The 20532-nt window shown below is 43.0% G+C and overlaps 1 protein-coding gene and 1 long non-coding RNA gene across 4 annotated transcripts in view; one reads left to right on the top strand and one right to left on the bottom strand.

Annotated features, from left to right (window-relative positions):
• Positions 1–1302: 1302 nt before the first annotated feature.
• LOC140337598 (uncharacterized) overlaps positions 1303–20532 on the top strand; it is a 402692-nt gene continuing 383462 nt past the window's right edge. Inside the window, exon 1 of the long non-coding RNA XR_011922099.1 lies at positions 1303–1981. This is a non-coding gene — a long non-coding RNA (uncharacterized lncRNA). The remainder of the gene's footprint in view (positions 1982–20532) is intronic.
• The window catches only part of CCDC85B (coiled-coil domain containing 85B), a 43388-nt gene continuing 43039 nt past the window's right edge, over positions 20184–20532 (bottom strand). For all 3 annotated transcript variants that reach the window (XR_011922096.1, XM_072421307.1, XM_072421306.1), the window contains one exon: positions 20184–20529. Coding sequence is in view for 1 of the 3 variants with exons in the window: in XM_072421307.1 (XP_072277408.1) it covers positions 20490–20529 (40 nt within the window). In the remaining 2 variants the exon portion in view is untranslated. The remainder of the gene's footprint in view (positions 20530–20532) is intronic.

Consider the following 20532-nt stretch of genomic DNA (forward strand, 5'->3'; position numbering starts at 1 on the left):
AGCAAGAAGGGACACTGGCCAGAATCAGGAGTTTCAAGAGGAGGAGGAGGAGGATTATGATGATGATGATGAGGGAGACCATGTTGGGGCTGCTCGACAGGACCTGTCCAACCTGCATTTGTGCTGTCACGCCCCAGGCATTGTGCAAGCGATGGAACAACAAGTACTGCTGCAGCATGAAGAGGAGGAGGTGGGTGATGAGGAGGAGGATGTCTTGGAGCCTTCTGAGGGAAAGGAGGATTAGCTCAAGGATTCCCTCTTTCATATGTGTGTCCACATGTTGCGATGCCTACAGAGGGACCCCCACATTTGCAGCATCAAAAAACGGGAAGATTACGGGCGTATCCCGCTGGCGTTCAAGATGGCCACGTAGGAAGAGAACTCCGCGTCTGACTAGGCAGAACACACGCGTACAGAAGCAATTCCAGTCCTCCTTCTGCCTTGATGGAGCACCGAATTACTTCTTAACAGCAACAGTATGATCAAGCAGAGGAAAGGGAAAGCCGAGCCTCAGAAGCTCCCTTACCACTTTCAGCCTCAGCATTCCTGCGACTCCCAAGATGGCATCGCAGCTACTCCCCCGGTCTCACCACAGGCCCATACTGCCCACGAATCTCTGCCACAGCACAGCCCTGATGCTCCTAGCAATTATGAAGGCAAGTCGGACGACTCTCCTTGTACTGCAGCATCGCTATCAGTGTCTTCTGCTTTCCAGAGTGAGGTATGTCAGGAGCTGGGTATGGCTGTGGGCGAGCCCGGGGATGCTCCCTTACTCATAGGCCCGATAATTGGGAAGGACCTAGAAAGTTTCCAAGTGGGGGAATCTGAGCAATCAGCTTCTACTTTGAAATAAATGCTGCTATCTTTAAGGCATTCTATACAGCAAGATATAAACTCAATGGTGGGCAAATTTGGCAACACCCTGAATAATTTTGGGAAGCGTGAATAGCATGTGGAAACCAAGATGGGGGAGTTTTCTCAAGCCCATAACGATCTGGTGGATGCCCACCAAGAGACTACCAATGAGGTAAATTGGCTTGGGTCTAAAGTAGCTGATCTGGAGGATTGTTCCAGATGGAACAATATCAAAGTGAGGGAGTCTAATAACCAGGGGGAACTACAAGCTTATATTAAAAGACAACACCTGAGAACGTTAATATTGCACAAATATGATGTTTATATTAAAAAGCTGAGAGCTAATCAATATTTTTTGGGTAATAAACCAGGGGCGTTACTGGCCAGGAAGATTAAACTATTGAAAGGGAAATCCAATATCTTTTCTATATTTTACCCAATTACTAAAAAATGTACTTTTAATCCTCATGGCACAGCAGAAGCTTTCTGCAACTACCGTGTTTCCCCGAAAATAAGACACTGTCTTATATTTTTTTGGGCTTCCAAAAACACACTAGGTCTTATTTTCAGGGTAGGTCTTATATACTTTTTTTAATGAAAAAAAACACACCATATTCCCAAATTCCCCTTACAAATTCCCCTTCTGATCACTCTGTGCTTTTTCTCCACTGTTCGGCAGTTAGGACATGGAACAGCAGGTGGCGCTGTGCCGGTTTCTTTCCTGCTTTACAAACAGGAAAAGACACGATGCTGGCAGAGGAGAGAAGAGAGACGCTGCTGCAGCCAGAAACACACGCAGGATCGGGTATCAGGTGAGTATATTATTTTAATTTTTTTTTTTTAACACATTTTTAAGGGCTCACTAGAACTAGCCTGGTTACATGCACTTCAGCTTCTGACAGGCGAAGTGCATGTAATATCACTCCGCCTGTGACAGGAGCCGGAACTACAAGGAAAGCATCGGCTTGTGCGGCTGTGTGTTAGCCCGCTGTGTGTACGCCCGCTGTCTCCCGCTCGGTGAGTACTGTTTTAATTTATGTTTGCTTTTATTTTTTTTTTATTTTTCTACTAGGTCTTATTTTCGGGGTAGGTCCTATATTAGGGCAGGTTGGGGGAAAAGTGCTAGGTCTTATTTTCGGGGTAGGTCTTACTTTTGGGGAAACACGGTATTATAGAAGTTTGTATAACTTGAAGGGGGAGGAGGGTTTATCTCAACCAACTGATGCATCCATTGCTTCTTTCTTGAATTTAATTTCTCTGCCACATATTACGAATGTCCAACTTCAAATGTTGTCTAAGCCTTTTTCGGTAGCTGAAATTGAAAAGGTCATTCTGGTCCTTCCTAATCATAAATCTCCAGGGACAGATGGTTTTCCAAATGAGTATTACAAACAATTTCATACCATATCCCCTTATATTGTTGCTGTGTATACCAAAGCTTCATTAGTAGGGGAGTTTCCAAAAGAGATGCTTCAAGCGATCATAATCCCGCTACCCAAGGAAGGAAAGGATCCTACAGCACAGAGCCAGTATAGGTGGATTTCGTTATTAAATTCGGACATAAAAATATATGCAAAGGCATTGGCACTTACACTTGCTGAGGTAATTGCAGGTCTTATTAACCCGGACAAGGTAGGGTTTGTTAAGAATAGACAGGCTCCAGATGGGACTAGTTGGTTGATTGACATCATTAAAAATGTAGAATTATCGGGACGTCCTCTGTTGTTTTCTTTAGATGCAGAGAAAGCGTTCAATAAAGTCCATTGGAGATATCTTTCATCTGTACTAGACAAGTTTTGGTTCGCAGGTTGGATTAAATCAGCCATTTTATCGCTTTACTTCACTCCAAGTGCGAGAGTTTTTTCATCAGGTGTTTTGTCATCGGTGTTTGATATTACCAATGGGACCCGGCAAGGGGATCCCGTCACCTGGGATTTTCACTTTGATGGTGGAACTGCTGGCAGAGAGGATTCTACAGTATCTGGAGTATCTATTTTTGGACAGAAGCATAAGATTAGCCTATTTGCTGACAACATCATGTTAGTACTCACTAACCCCGCATCCTCTCTGCGAGTGGTTCTGGGCATTCTCAGCCAATACGGTGAAGCCTCCTATTATAAATTGAATATTACTAAATCCCACATTTTACCATTACAATTGGCAAAAGAAGTGCAGGCTAAATTGTAAGTGGTATTCTCTTTTTTGTGGGAAGCAGATGCGATAACGTATTTATGTATAGATTTGACGGCCAAGACCAGTAATCTATATGATCATAACTATAAGAATTTTTAATATCATTACCTTCTGAAGCTTAAAAAACAGGAGTTTTCAGTTTCTGAGAGAATAGCAGCCATTAAAGTGTTCTTGTTACCCAAGTTTCTATATCTCTTTCGTACAGTAGGTATCCCGGTTCCGACAAAATTTTTCATTGAATCCCAAAGGCTTCTAGCGGCATATGTATGGGGTAATAAAAAAAACGCGCTGTGTTCAATGGATTTTGACCAGGTATAGGAGGTCGGGGGTATGGGCCTTCCTAATATCTCCCACTATTATGCTGCGGCTATAACATCACAAGTATTATATTGGTGGAACCAAGATGCCCACAAATTCTGGGTTGATTTGGAACGCATGCTTTTACAGGGTGCAAATCTCCAACAGCTTTTAATAGCAATAAAACTGGGACTGCCAATACCAAAAAGCAACTATCCTACTATTCAGGCAAAATTACAGATTTGGAGCAAATACCCCATGTGTGACACACGACTATGTTATTTAGTCTAGGTTTGAGAATTTTGGAAGCATTTATTACAGATAAAGATCTTTCTTCTTGGTATGTATTGGGGTTGCAGAAAATCAAAGACTTTTTTTCCAGAAATTTAAGTCCTTCGAAGCTCTTCAGATTATATATAACCTGCCTGATAGAGAATTCTTTACATACATGCGGATAAAGCATTGTCTTTCCAAAATAGATCTGCACGCTAGGGTCCCCATAGATAGATCTTTGTATCTAAATCCTAATAAATCAGTTATGGGTTTAAAGGGGATTACCAAATTATACTCCTTGTACAGCTCCAATAAAGAATTTCAGTACTCTATTCATTTAAATTATATTACACACTTCAGGGTGGCATTGACGATGCACTACACCTAGCTCTTGATGCCAGTTACCAATGCGGTCCATGCTCCGTCTCGAGGCCCACCGCCTCCTGCTGCTGTCGCCTGTCAGTACTCCATTCACTAAAATTGTACACTTCTGGGTGCCATTGATGATGCACTATCCAGTTCTAGATGCCAGTTTCCAATGCTGTCCACACTCCGTCTCAGGGCCCACCGCCTCCTTCTGCTGCTGTTGCTGCCGTCTGTCAGTACTCCATTCACTTAAATTGTATTACACACATCAGGGTGGCATTGACAATGCACTACACCCAGCTCCAAATGTCAGTTACCAAAGCGGTCCACGCTCCTTCCCAGAGCCCACCTCTTCCTTCTCCTGCTGTTGCTGCCGCCTGTCAGTACTCCATTCACTTAAATTGTATTACACACTTCTGGGTGACAATGCACTACACCCAGCTTTAGATGTCAGTTACCAATGCAGTCCACGCTCCTTCTCAGGGCCCACCGTTTTCTCCTGCTGCTGTTGCTGCCGCCTGTCAGTACTTCATTCACCTAAATTGTATATTGTATTACAGATATAGATCTTTCTTCTTTGTATATATTGGGGTTGCAGAAAATCAAAGACTTTTTTCCAGAAATGTAAGTCCTTCCAAGCTCTTCAGATTATTTATAACCTGCCTGATGGAGAATTCTTTACATACATGCGGATAAAGCATTGTCTTTCCAAAATAGATCTGCATGCTAGGGTCCCCATAGATAGATCTTTGTATCTATATCCTAATAAATCAGTTATGGGGTTAAAGAGGATTACCAAATTATACTCCTTGTACAGCTCCAATAAAGAATTTCAAAATACATTACGATGCACAAGTGGGAAAATGTCTTTATTATACAGCTACAAGATCAAGGGTGGATAGACTCATTACAGGTAACATATTCTAATTCCAAATGTGCGGACCATTGGGACTTATTCCAGAGAGTGGTCAATCAATGGTATTTAACTCCAGTGACATTGATTCATTTTACGAGCGGGGGTACTAATGTATGCTGGAGAGGGTGTGGTGATGTGGGCACGTTGCTACATATTCTTTGGCACTGCAAATCGGTAAGGACATTTTGGAACCAGATTTTTATGGTATTATCTGAAATAATGGGTAGTACCGTAAGTGGAACTCCAAATATGGCTATTTTACATTTTAACATGGATACTGTTCCTGTGAGTAAGAGAACAGTAGTTATCCATATACTGCTAAGGGCCAAAATGGCAATAGTTAGAAAATGAAGGAGTAGTGAGGTACCTAATTTATCAGAGGTTGTGCATAATGTTAAGGTACAATGTACATTTGAAAAAATCTTTGCTATCGCCTAGAACAGGTTTGAGGTATTTTTTAGAAAATAGGAAGTGTGGTCTCTTCATTCTAAATGTAATGTTGATATATATATATCCATGAACATGCGGGGATATTGTTCTATTCATTAACGGATAATGGTATTGGTTAATTTAGTTTTTAGTTTTTTTAGTTCTGTAGACTGACATTGAGGTGTTACCCCATATCCTGTATTTACCTTCTGTCTTTCTTAGTTTCTTTCTTTTCTGATTCATTTTTTCTTCCTTTTTTTCCTCTTTAGTGCCTAAAAGGCATGTTTTGTATTTCTAATTTCTTTAAATGTAAAATGGATGTAAGTATGTACATGTGCATTCTATTACTGTATTGTATTTCAACATATCCTTTAATAAAGAAAAACTGTTTAAAAAAATAAAAAAAACGGGAAGAATACTGGCTGGTCACCCTTCTGGATCACCGCTACAAAGACAAAATATCACAGTTTCTACCCAAACTGGCGCAAGAGAATGAAAAGGTGACCCACCTGAGCAGAATACTATGTGACCGGCTGTGCGAGGAGTTCCAGGCACCACATTCCTCAAAGGGAGCTCAGGCGGACACTGCCTCAATCGTATCCACCTGTAGCGGCAGTAGTTGCAGCAAGTCACACACATCCAAAAGTGTAGGCCAAGGCAGGGGGGATTTTCTGGATGCCTGGCGAAACCTGATGCGGCCACCTCAAACAAGTGAAGTGCAGGGGCATAACCATCGAGAACGGATGAAACGCATTATGTACAATTACGTTGGCTCCTTTCAGGCTGGTGGTGGTGGTGTTGATGACAGCAGTTATGAGGAGGATGCCTGTCCTGACAGTAGTGACGTTATTCATTTTTGGGTCAACAGGCTTGAAATCTGCCCGCAGTTCCACGCTCTGTCTCAGGGCCCACCGCCTCCTCCTCCTGCTGTTGCTGCCGCCTGTCAGTACTCCATTCACTTAAATTGTATTACACATTTCGGGGTGGCATTGACAATGCACTACACCCAGCTCTAGATGTCAGTTACCAATGCGTTACACGTTCTGTCTTAGGGACCACAGCCTCCTCCTGCTGCTATTGCTGCTGTCTGTCAGTACTCCATTCACTTAAATTGTATTACACATTTCGGGGTGGCATTGACAATGCACTACACCCAGCTCTAGATGTCAGTTACCAAAGCGGTCCACGCTCCTTCTCAGGACCCACCTTCTCCTCCTCCTGCTGTTGCTGCCGCCTGTCAGCACTCCATTCACTAAAATTGTATTACACACTTCTGGGTGGGTGGCATTGACGATGCATTACACCCAGTTTTAGATGCCAGTTACCAATGTGGTCCACGCTCTGTCTCAGGGCCCACCTTCTCCTGCTGCTGTTGCTGCTGCATATCAGTACTCCATTCACTTACATTTTATTACACACTTCGGGGTGGCATTGACAATGCACTACACCCAGCTTTAGATGTCAGTTACCAATGCGGTCTACACTCCATCTCAGGGCCCACGGCCTCCTTCTCCTGCTGTTGCTGCTGCCGCGCATCAGTACTCCATTCACTAAAATTGTACACTTCTGGGTGGTATTGATGATGCACTATACCCATTTCTAGATGCCAGTTACCAATGCGGTCCATGCTCCGTCTCAGGGCCTATCGTCATCTCTTAAATTGTAGTACACATTTCTGGGTGGCATTGATGATGCACTACACCCAGCTCTAGATGTCAGTTACCAATGTGTTACAAGTTCTGTCTTAGGGACCACAGCCTCCTCCTGCTGCTGTTGCTGCTGTCTGTCAGTACTCCATTCACTTAAATTGTATTACACACTTCTGGGTGGGTGGCATTGACGATGTACTACACCCAGTTCTAAATGCCAGTTACCATAGCGGTCCACACTCCGTCTCAGGGCCCACCGTCTTCTGATGTTGTTGCTGCGGCCTGTCAGTACTTCATTCACTAAAATTGTACACTTCTGGGTGGCATTGATGATGCACTATACCCAGTTCTAGATGCCAGTTACCAATGTAGTCCACGTTCTGTCTTAGGGACCACCACCTCCTCTTGCTGCTGTTGCTGCCGCCTGTCAGTACTCTATTCATTTAAAATATATTACACACTTCGGGGTGGCATTGACGATGCACTACACCTAGCTCTAGATGCCAGTTACCAATGTGGTCCCTGCTCCGTCTCAGGGCCCACCGCCTCCTGCTGCTGCTGCTGCCCCCTTTCAGTACTCCATTTACTAAAATTGTACACTTCTGGATGCCATTGATGATGCACTACCCAGTTCTAGATGCCAGTTTCCAATGCGGTCCACGCTCCGACTCAGAGCCCACCGCCTCCTTCTGCTGCTGTTGTTGCCACCTGTCAGTACTCCATTCACCTAAATTGTATTACACACATCAGGGTGGCATTGACAATGCACTACACCCAGCTCTAGATGTCAGTTACCAAAGCGGTCCACGCTCCTTCCCAGGGCCCACCTGCTCCTGCTGTTGCTGCTGCCTGTCAGTACTCCATTCACCTAAATCATATTACACACTTCTAGGACACAATGCACTACACCCAGCTCTGGGTGTCAGTTACTAATGCAGTCCAAGCTCCTTCTCAGGGCCCACCGTCTTCTCCTGCTGCTGTTGCTGTCGCCTGTCAGTACTTCATTCACCTAAATTGTATTACACACTTCGGGGTGGCATTGAGGATGCACTAAACCCAGCTCTAAATGTTAGTTACCAATGCGGTCCACGCTCTGTCTCAGGGGCCACCGCCTCCCCCTCCTGCTGTTGCTGGCGCCTGTCAGTACTCCATTCACTAAAATTTTATTACACACTTCTGGGTGGGTAGCATTGACGATGCATTACACCCAGTTTTAGATGCCAGTTACCAATGTGGTCCACGCTCTGTCTCAGGGCCCACCGTCTTCTCCTGCTGCTGTTGCTACCGCCTGTCAGTACTCCATTTACTAAAATTGTACACTTCTGGGTGGCATTGATGATGCACTATACCCAGTTCTAGATGCCAGTTACCAATGCGGTCCACCCTCCGTCTCAGGGCCCACCATCTTCTCCTGCTGCTGTTGCTGCCGCCTGTCAGTATTCCAATAACTTAAATTGTATTACACACTTCTGGGTGGGTGGCATTGACGTTGCACTACACCCTGCTCTAGATGCCAGTTACCAATGCGGTGCACGTTCTGTCTTAGGGACCACCGCCTCCTGCTGCTGCTGCTGCTGCCAGCCATCAGTACTCCACTCACTAAAACTGTATTACACACTTCTGGGTGGGTGGCATTGACCATGCATTACACCCAGTTTTAGATGCCAGTTACCAATGCAGTCTACGCTCTGTCTCATGGCCCACCGTCTTCTCCTGCTGCTGTTGCTGCCACCTGTGAGTACTCTATTCACTAAAATTGTACACTTCTGTGTGCCATTGATGATGCACTACCCAGTTCTAGATGCCAGTTTCCAATGCGGTCCATGCTCTGTATCAGGGCCCACCGCCTCCTTCTGCTGCTGTTGCTGCCGCCTGTCAGTACTCTATTCTCTTAAATTGTAATACACACATCAGGGTGGCATTGACAATGCACTACACCCAGCTCTAGATGTCAGTTACCAAAGCGGTTCACGCTCCTTCCCAGGGCCCACCTCCTCCTCCATCTGTTGCTGCCGCCTGTCAGTACTCTATTCACTTAAATTGTATTACACACTTCTGGGTGACAATGCACTACACCCAGCTCTAGATGTCAGTTACCATTGCAGTCCACGCTCCTTCTCAGGGCCCACCCTCTTCTACTGCTGCTGTTGCTGCCGCCTGTCAGTACTTCCTTCACCTAAATTGTATTACACACTTCGGGGTAGCATTGACGATGCACTAATACAATCTCAGGATGTCAGTTACCAATGCGGTCCACGCTCCGTCTCAGGGCCCACCACCTCCCCCTCCTGCTGTTGCTGCCACCTGTCAATACTCCACTCACTAAAATTGTATTACACACTTCTGGGTGGGTGGCATTGATGATGGAGTATACCCAGTTCTAGATCCCAGTTACCAATGCAGTCCACGCTCTGTCTCAGAGCAAACCACCTTCTCCTGCTGCTGTTGCTGCTGCCTGTCAGTATTCCAATAACTTAAATTGTTTTACACACTTCTGGGTGGGTGGCATTGGCGATGCACTACACCCAGCTCTAGATGCCAGTTACCAATGCGGTCCACGCTCTGTCTCGAGGCCCACCGTCTTCCCCTGCTGCTTTTGCTGTCGCCTGTCAGTACTCCATTCACTAAAATTGTACACTTCTGGGTGGCATTGATGATGCACTACACCCAGTTCTAGATGCCAGTTACCAATGCGGTCCACCCTCCGTCTCAGGGCCCATCGTCTTCTCCTGTTGCTGTTGCTGCCACCTGTCAGTACTCCATTCACTTAATCTGTATTACACACTTCTGGGTGGGTGGCATTGATGATGCACTACACCCAGCTCTAGATGTCAGTTACCAATGTGGTCCACGTTCTGTCTCAGGGACCACCGCCTCCTCCTGCTTGCTGTTGCTGCCGCCTGTCACTACTCAATTCAATTAATTTGTATTACACACTTCGGGGTGGCATTGATGATGCACTACACCCAGCTCTAGATGCCAGTTACCAATGCTGTCCACGCTCCGTCTCAGGGCCCACCGCCTCCTCCTCCTGCTGTTGCTGCTGCTACCTGTCAGTACTCCATTCACCCAAATTGTACAATTTTGGGTGGCATTGATGATGCACTACGCCCAGTTCTAGATGGCAGTTTCCAATGCAGTCCACCCTCCGACTCAGGGCCCACCGTCTTCTTCTGCTGCTGTTGCTGCCGTCTGTCAGTACTCCATTGACTTAAATTGTATTACACACTTCTGGGTGACAATGCACTACACCCAGCTCTAGATGTCAGTTACCAATGCAGTCCACACTCCTTCTCAGGGCCCACAGTCTTCTCCTGCTGCTGTTGCTGCCGCCTGTCAGGACTTCATTCACCTAAATTGTATTACACACTTCGGGGTGGCATTGACGATGCACTAAACCCAGCCTGGATGTCAGTTACCAATGTGGTCCACGCTCCGTCTCAGGGCCCACCGCCTCCCCCTCTTGCTGTTGCTGCCGCCTGTCAGTACTCCTTTCACTAAAATTGTACACTTCTGGGTGGCATTGATGATGCACTACACCCAGTTCAAGATGCCAGTTACCAATGCGGTCCACCCTCCGTCTCAGGGCCCATCGTCTTCTCCTTTTGCTGTTGCTGCCACCTGTCAGTACTCCATTCACCACAATTGTATTACACACTTCTGGGTGGGTTCCATTGATGATGCACTACACCCAGCTCTAGATGTCAGTTACCAATGTGGTCCACGTTCTGTCTCAGGGACCACCGCCTCCTCCTGCTGCTGTTGCTGCCGCCTGTCATTACTCTATTCAATTAATTTGTATTTCACACTTCGGGGTGGCTTTGATGATGCACTACACCCAGTTCTAGATGCCAGTTACCAATGCCGTCCACCCTTCATCTCAGGGCCCATCGTCTTCTCCAGTAGCTGTTGCTGCCACCGGTCAGTACTCCATTCACTTAAATTGTATTGCACACTTCGGGGTGCCATTGACGATACACTAAACCCAGCTCTAGATGTCAATTACCAATGCGGTCCACACTCCTTCTCAGGGCCCACCGTCTCCTCCTGCTGCTGTTGCTGCCGCCTGTCAGTACTCCATTCACTTAAATTGTAATACACACTTCTGGGTGGGTGACATTGATGATGCACTACACCCAGCTCTAGATGTCAGTTACCAATGTGGTCCATGATCTGTCTCAGGGACCACTGCCTCCTCCTGCTGCTGTTGCTGCCGCCTGTCATTACTCCATTCAATTAATTTGTAATACACACTTCGGGGTGGCATTGATGATGCACTACACCCAGCTCTAGATGCCAGTTACCAATGTGGTCCATGCTCTGTCTCAGGGCCCACCGCCTCCTCCTCCTGCTGTTGCTGCTGCTGCCTGTCAGTACTCCAGTCACCAAAATTGTACAATTTTGGGTGGCATTGATGATGCACTACGCCCAGTTTTAGATGTCAGTTACCAATGTGGTCCACGTTCTGTCTCAGGGACCATCGCCTCCTCCTGCTGCTGTTGCTGCCGCCTGTCATTACTCCATTCAATTAATTTGTATTACACACTTCGAGGTGGCATTGATGATGCACTACACCCAGTTCTAGATGCCAGTTTCCAATGCGGTCCACGCTCCGTCTCAGGGCCCACCGCCTCCTCCTGCTGCTGTTTCTGCCGCCCGTCAGTACTCCATTCACCTAAATTGTATTACACATTTCTGGGTAACAATGCATTACACCAGCTCCTGATGTCAGTTACCAATGCGGTCCACATTCCTTCTGAGGGCCCACCTCCTCCTCCTGCTGTTGCTGCCGCCTCTCAGTACTTCATTTACCTAATATGTATTACACACTTCTGGATGGGTGGCATTGACGATGCACTACACCCAGCCCTAGATGCCAGTTACCAATGCAGTCCACGCTCCGTCTCAGGGCCCACTGCCTCCCCCTGCTGCTGTTGCTTCCGCCTGTCAGTACTCAATTCACCTATTTTGTATTACACACTTTGGGGTGGCATTGACAATGCACTACACCCAGCTCTAGATGCCAGTTATCAATGCGAGCCAAGCTCCCTCTCAGGGCCCACTGCCTCCTCCTGTTGCTGTTGCCTGTCAGTGCTCTATTCACCTAAATTGTATTACACACTTCGGGGTGGCATTGACATGGCACTACACCCAGCTCTAGATGCCAGTTGTGTAGAGGATAGATGCAGGGGGAGACTTGTAGTGTGACAGGGACAGTGTTGGAGCCTTCTTAGTTCATTGTTAGCTGCATGGTTCAGTATTTTATAGATCATTTTCTTTTACATGAGCTACTAGCTAGTCAATTTTGTTAAATTGTGAGCAGTCAGCGCATTTAGTGCAAGTTATATTGTGTGTATTACACTCTTAATTGTTCCTATTTACCAAAGAGAACTGTTTAGGTAAATTTCTGGCCTACTGTAAAAATAAATAAGGATATTTCAGTGTTTGATACCTGTTTCTATTTACCAAAGACAATCGTTTGGTACAGTGAAATTTCTGGCCTACTTTTAATGTTTTTTTTTACTACATTAGCAGTTTTTTTGGAAATGGACAAATGTACAATATTGTACAAAATGCCCAATATTTGAAACAGTTGTATTAAACAAACCAAAGTAGCTTTAAATTTTACAATGATACATTTTAACAGACTATGCTGAAACCCAAAAATAGTGTAGTGCACATTGAGTTGTTCTGTGCTTAATTTTCCCCATTTCCACATATAAAGGTACTAATAAAACAAACAACAAATAAACTCTAGCCAGGACTTTCTGAAGTATTTAGGCAACTGTATCATTATTAGGGTAGTACTCTTCCTTTCAAATGTTAATTATTTATTATGAATCCTACCAGTAAGCTGATACATGAGAGAACCAAATATTATATTGTTTTGTGGTTCTCAAAGAGGAGAAACTGTGTATGTGGTAAGGCGTCTCCCAGCATCAATCTTTTTTTAGGAACAACCTTTTTAGAGATCATGGCTTTGTTTTTGTAACGCAAGCGGGTGTGGACCCACTGTGCCACTGACTGGGTATGCTCCGGAGCGGCGTAACTAAGTCGCTACCAGGTCTACACTAGAGCCTCTGATGGTGAGGATAGGCTTGGGCCGCAGGGTAGCTGCCAGGTGCCACTCCAGAGAAGGGTTTGATAAGCAAGGTCTGGTACACAGGAAGGCAGACAAAAGAAGCACCTTTGCACTTGGAGTTAGACTAGCTAAGACCATGAGATTGCTCAGGCAACTTCCTGTAGTAGGAAGTGCCTTTAAATACTAGCAGGGCTCCAGCCATAGGCTGTAGGAACAGAGGGCGTGTATGTGTTGCCTCATGGATGAAGAGAGACACACCCACGCCAGCTCAAACACCAGTGCAAGTCTCCAGCAGGAAGGAAACTCTGGCATGGAACACATGTACTGGGGTTACTCTACCTGTAAGATGGGACCCGGCACCCATGCCTGCAATTAGCAGCAGCGGCACCGGCACGACCTGCAGGGCTAACAGTTTTCTCTTATCACAAGGAATCTATGGCTGGTAACATCATATTCTTTTAAAGCCTTTTCTTTTCTCTTTTGCTGTAGGACACAAAACTGCTGAAGTTTTTTTGGAAGCTCAGAGCATAAGTTTTCAGTCACAGCTAAAGCATCTGCTTTTGCTAGGCAAGGAGCATTAAGATAGCTGTCAACTAACAATGTAAAGTCAGCAATCATGCCATCCAACATGGCTTGACACAAATCTAAGAGATGTGATACTTCCAGAGCCAACACTTTCAGCAAAGTAGCAGACAAAGGATGGTCGGAACACATATTAGGATTTTGCTCCATCAATGTTTGTTTTATATTCAAGAAATGTACTTGTGCAGATGGCATATTTAGATACCGAGTCAAACATTCATTCACAGTAGATGTTAGATCCTTGAAATCCTTCATTAATGGTTGTAATTTTGATAGTCTTCCCAATAATACAGCTCAAAAAACGTTCACCAGAAGTGGACTCTTTAAGGAAATAGTAATGAAATATTGCAAATAAATTTCAGCTTTCTGCAGCTTCTGCTGTGTGAATGAGGCGGAATTGAAAACATCGGGGAGCCCCCATACAGATATTTTAGTGTATGGTACCTGTTCGTATTTTCCAAAGAAGACCGTTTGGTACAGTGAAATTTCTGTCCTACTGTAAAAAACTACAGATATTTTAGTGTTTGATACCTGTTCCTATTTACCAAAGAAGACTGTTTGGTACAGTTAAATTTCTGACAATGGACTACACCCAGCTCCAGATGCCAGTTAACAATGTGGTCCCCGCTCCTTTTCAGGGCCCGTGGCCTCCTCCTCGTGCTGTTGCTGCCGCCTGTCAGTACTTTATTCACAAAAATTGTTTTACACACTTCTGGGTGGCATTGGCGATGCACTACACCCAGCTTTCAATGCAACTTACCAATGCAGTCTCCCTGGCGATAGCTGACCAGAGGCCACACACTGCTACTGCTCTCGCTGACCCACGCTCCGGGATACTTCTCCACAACGTTATGGGTGGATTCAAAACATTTGCTAGCAAACAGCTAATTCACAAATGTAGTGCTGAAAAATGTACGCAATCAGTGTATGTAAAACAATTGCTGTCCATATTGCTAAAAGGGCTTTCAATAATTCAGAGGTGCTGTCACAAAGTAGGAAACCTTATCTTTGTTCTCATTGATTGTGTAGTTCTCTGTTCAAAGGAAATTACTAATTCTTTCCATTACCTTCTTACAAGTACAGTAATATCAGATGACTCTAATCTTTTTTTAGAAAACTTTTACTGAAGTCTGTTTTTTTATAATTAAAAAATTTATCATACCAATGTAATTTTATTTTGGATTTATTTAGAGCTTAGGTTAAAAAAAAACTGAAACGATAGAAACTGTAACGATATCCTCTAGTAACATAATGAAAATTTGATATTTAAAAAGACCTGGAGTTAGCTGGGGGTGGACCTACAACTTTCACAGTACCTCCAGTATAGTTTTATTCCAGCACTAATTCTGTGTTCTATGGTTCCTCTCACTGCTAATCCCTGTAGCCACTCCCAAGCCTTCATTTATGCACACAATTCCATCATTTCAAAATGGTATCTTTTTGGCAAGACACAAATGGAATTGCAAAATGCAGTTCCAATCTAGTTATACATACCCTGGTCAACAATAAATCTTTAATCATTCAAAATAAATTATCCACACATTTGAACTTCTTTTCTACAGCAGTATTCAGGAATCATGGAGAACAGGTGCAGAGCACAGAATGACTGGCAAGGGTCCCTGCAGTTTCTCTTCTTGGATATTTTTCATGCAGAGCAGCTATACAGTCATGTGACAAAATAGGAGTACCTAATGGTTATTGTTCATTCAAACTGTATCTAAAGATAAACGTGATATTATCACCTTTAGATTTATCATGCCAAAAAAGTACAATTTACATGGACTTAAAATCTATTAAGTGTATTGTTCCAGAATCACGTTTTGCAGAGTACATGCCAATAATAGGAAACGTCTGGATGAGTATAACCTGGCATATTTATATACCTGATATCTAGGGTTTCTAGGTGTTCTCTTTGATGTTGATGAGTGGTGTCATAGGGATAAGCAAGCAAATTTAATAAATTCAGTCTCGCAGCAAATTGGGCCGTTCTTGCTTACCAAACATGTAGGCGAAAACGACCTTTGTAAATTCAGCCGACGAGACCAAATTTTTGGGACCTGCAAGACCAATCGCTTGCTCTTGTAGCCCTTTACTAGTTGTATGTGTTCTTGGATAGAGTTTCTCTATCCAAAAACACAGGAGTCCTGTGTTCCTGGATAGAGAAACTCCATCCAGGAACACATACTACAGGGCAGCAACAGCAATCAGGGGAGCGGGGAGCTGTCAGCTCCTGATTGCTGTTGCAGCCCTGTAGTATGTGTTCCTGGATAGAGTTTCTCTATCCAGGGACACAGTGTGAGTCTCGCTGGCTGCTCATGAATGAATGCAGCCTTGGGAAAAATCAGAGGTTCAGTCATAAACGCAAGCCGCATGACTCACTCTGAGAGGAGGACAATCGCAGCTGCATTTATGAATGGAGCCGTGAGAATCCTCCTCTCAGTTAAAGATCCCGGGGCACCACAGGTCAGAATGAGGGCTTGCTCTCATTCTGACCTGTAGTGCCCGGGGATCGCTTACTGACAGGAGGATTCCCACGGCTCCATCCTCCTATAGTGATTTCCTGGATTTTTGATGGTTTTGCGAGGCATGCTCGCTTATCCCTAGTGTCATCATGCCAAGATCAAAAGAGCTCTTTAGTGTCCTGAAAAATAAGGTTGTGGGTGCCTAGGATTTAAAAAGACTGCTAGACTAGCACCCCCCCAAGGAAAAAAAAAAGACAAAGAAAAAAGCAAGGTAGACAACACCCTTATATATGCACATCTTTATCATGCGCAGTCTGTCCGGATGTGTGCAGTGAAATTTGGCTGTTTTTTTTTTTCAGTTGGACATTCCATAATCATTTATTGACATGATCCTTTAGATTTGTACACCAGGGAATCCCTGATGATGCTTGAGCCTTCATCAGGGTTTCCCCTGTTCATCCATTCAGCACTAGAAGTGAATGGGAACAAATCACCCCATTCAAGTCTAGTGCTCCATGATTGGCTGAGCAAAGGGGATCCCTGATGATGCTCGAGCCCTCCTCAGGGTTTCCTTCTGCTCAGCCAATCGTGGAGCACTAGAGGTGAATGGGAAGACTTCCTCATTTACCCCCCAGTGCCTGGGGATCCCACATTGTCAGGAGTCCCACGGCTGTGCTCATGATATGAATGCAGCTGTGGGAATCATCCTTTTATTGTGGGATATCCTGTAAAAAAAAAAAAGTTTAAAAGTTACACTAAACACACAGTTAATAAACTACTTTAACATTAAAGCCTCCTCTAATTTTTCACACATATTTTTTACCTTTCAGGGAACAAGTAAGGGGTTTCGTGTACCCCTGTACTAATTCCTCAGGGTGGGGTGGCGGAGATTTTTATTAAAGGGGGCATGTAGATTCCAAAGTCCTGCTAAAAACAGTTAAAAAAGCGCCCATTCTTTTCAATAGAAGCTTTCTTAAAAAGCTTAAAATCGCTTGTATAAGTGCATAAAAAAGGAATATAAACTTGGCAGAAACGTTTACATGCGTTTTTAAAACAGTCTGTGTAAACCCAGCCTAAATATGTATTATATATTATTATATGTTATTATATATTATATATATATATATTACATATACAGAGGTACCTCAGTATAAGTCCGCTTTGGAATAAGTCCAATTTGGTATAAGTCCTGTCCTGTGGACACGAAAAATTTTACTTGGTATACAACCTTTTTGCCAGAACTTGTATAGGACAAAATGAGTCATACCACTGTGTGCTACCCCCATTTATCTCTCTTGAGACAAAGCCACGACTGCCCACGAGTGTCAGTAGGCCAGTTTCTACCATTCAGTGAACAACATGCACTATAACTTTATGTGAATTACTTAACATCTCCTCCTCCTCCCTTCTCAGCACCATCCTAGTAGGCACTCGACTCCTCTCAGCAAGGTAAAGTGAGGTTAAATTTTCATTTATTTAATCTAATTGCTTTTGTATTGATGTATTTTAGTAATAGGCAGTGTTTAAATTATTTTTTACAGCCCCATCATTGTATAATATGCCAACAACAATAGGATTTTTTTTCATGGGAATGGATTAATCATTTTCCTTTTATTTGTTATGGGAAAAATTTGTTTGGTATAAGTCCAAGGATCTGGAACGGATTAAGGACTTATACCAAGGTACCACTGTATATATATTTATTATTCATTTATTATTTATTATCTATATATACGTGTTTTCATATTTTTATACTATATTTATATGTATTTATATATAATTCTGTATATATATGTATTTTCATATTTTTATACTATATTTTTCTGTGTATTTATATATTTATCATAGATATGTATATATGTATTTATATGTATATATATATATATATATATATATATATATAGACCTACTGTAAATAAATTGATATATGGGTGCATGTGTGGGTGAGTGGGTGGATGATCTAGGTCGCTAGCAAATGCAAGGTCTCAGGGATTTATCACCAGGCGGATCCTCGGGTCAGGCATCGTAAACCTTAAACGGCTGAAATGTAAACAGCTGAAATCAGTTAACTCTTTAACCTCCTGGTCGGTTCATTTCTGTCCAGATTAATGTTTAAAAGTGGTACATTGTTTAACATGAAAATGTATTTTATAGTATAATAGTATAAGTATAATAAAATTTGAAACACAAAATCATGTCAAAATAATGAAGTAAACAAATTAAATTTTTTTTGTTTTAAATGTAAAAAACAAAAAAAAAAATTATACTTATATTAACACATTATACTGTAAAATAAATGTTTATGAAAGACAATGTACTGCTTTTAGACATATAAATTCACTGTATTGCATTCAATATAGTTATTTTGTATTGAATGCAATACAAAATAATTTGAAATTTCCGCCACTCCCCCAACGCAATATTTGAAACATTTGAACACATCATACATTTTTATTTAGAGCTAACTGAAAGATGTGTGCAATTTGTTAGGGAAAGAATGACTTTTTTAATGCAAGCTCGCTAGGGTCAAGCTGCAGGAGATGCACGCCTTGAAGCGTCAGATCATTTCAGTTGGAAAATGTTGGGAGAATACACCAGAGTATTCTCGGTGGCTGAAAATCCATTGATAAATAGGTTAGAGGGGTCCAAAGTGGGACTGAAAATATGGGCACGCGAGCGAACTTCCGATTTTGCTTGATAAATCAGGGCTTTTGTTTTTGAGCTATTATAGTGCTTTCTTTTGCGATCCTGTAACCCATTGTCTAAACTGTTTAGGATAACTTTATTTTGTTATAAACACTATATATTTCTATAAATCTGTTCACAGTACTTTATATGAATGTTAATAGCCTCATGGTTGAGGCAAGATATTAATATGATATACCAGCACCATACATGCTGTTTTGATACAATATGCTAAGTAATTTGATCTATGGACTATATTAGGTTATACATCTTGGAATGACCTTGTCTGTTCCATCATACCACATGTTCCTAATTTTATTATTTCTAGCAATGCATGATTGAAATACAGCCTGTCAAGCTCCAGGAACCCACCCTATATATACACAAAGCCATGCTCCATATATATATATATTATATATATATAAATGTTAACACTGGTATAAATGCATCCTTTTTATCTATACACTTACATTACCTATTACATGTACACTCTTTTCATTCATATATTTTTATTATTTGACAATCTTCCCTCATTCTACCCCCTGGATCTTGAACCGGCTTGCCGAGGGACCATGTGCCGGTACCCCCAGTGCATACTTCCCACTGTAGCCAACAGATATGGCAGGCAGGAGGACAGACGCTGCCCCGCATGTAGACAACTTTTTGCCGTCAGATCACAACCTCGCTAAAATGCCAGCCCCGTCCCTCCGTGACTGGTAGGCGGGGTTGAGCTGATCACTACACCCAGGGGTGGATCATTGATCTTACTATTTGTTTTGATTACACGTCACACCAGACGCTCATTCACATCCTCTGTCACATTCTTGCGGAGTGGCTGTACCTCACGCATGTGTTACGCCTAGTTAACTACGCTAACCAGTTCAAAATATGGTCAACGCTGTAGAAAAATGTATTTATAGGAATTCCACCAAGGGATCTACTCCCACTCAAACTACGTTTGGGTCATATCCAGCCCACACTTATGTCTAACCATGTTTGGGAATCCCTCCACGATTAACCCTTCATAAGCAAGACAATAGGTAATATACTTAATATTCACGCACGTAAAGCTTCATTTAAATATTCAATATGCATTTAAGTTTTATTTAAATTTAATGTTAAAGAACATTGAACCCTGACAGATCTGTAGGTTGGATAATCTGCCACTACACACACTTATCTATAAAAATCGGTATCTACCAGCAACTGCAAAGAAAGTTTACATTTTTTACAATCTCCGTATTATATATTACCCTCTCTTTTTAATATTATTTTTTTTTTACAATTTATTACAATACACTTCTAAATTTCCTCTCATGAGAATCTTTAACAATCCTTCTACCAGCACCTAGTGAATTTGTATACCAGCACCCTGAAGTAAGTGCATTCCATACTTCTTAATATGATTCCTGTTTATTGAATTTTGTATCTTTAACCACATGCAAGTGAAAAAAAGGAACAGGTACTTGGAAACACAAATAGCCATTACAAAAACACATAGAGTAGACAAATTATCTCAAAGAGCTACTTCATTAGGTCAGTTTGGGATTGTTGTAACAGCCTCGTACATTCAACATAGGTGTAAAATTGAATCAAATGGTACCACGTCTGAGTAGTTTTAACAGCTCTATGATTATCATTGGAGATCATGTCTTCTTTACAGTAGATGTCTGCAATCCTATTCAGCCGCTGTACCAGGGTCAGTGGGGTATCACTCTTCCAGCAAGCTGGAATACAGGCCTG

The sequence above is a fragment of the Pyxicephalus adspersus genome, chromosome 9 (genome assembly GCF_032062135.1).
Source record: "Pyxicephalus adspersus chromosome 9, UCB_Pads_2.0, whole genome shotgun sequence".
Taxonomy (NCBI): Eukaryota; Metazoa; Chordata; class Amphibia; order Anura; family Pyxicephalidae; genus Pyxicephalus; species Pyxicephalus adspersus.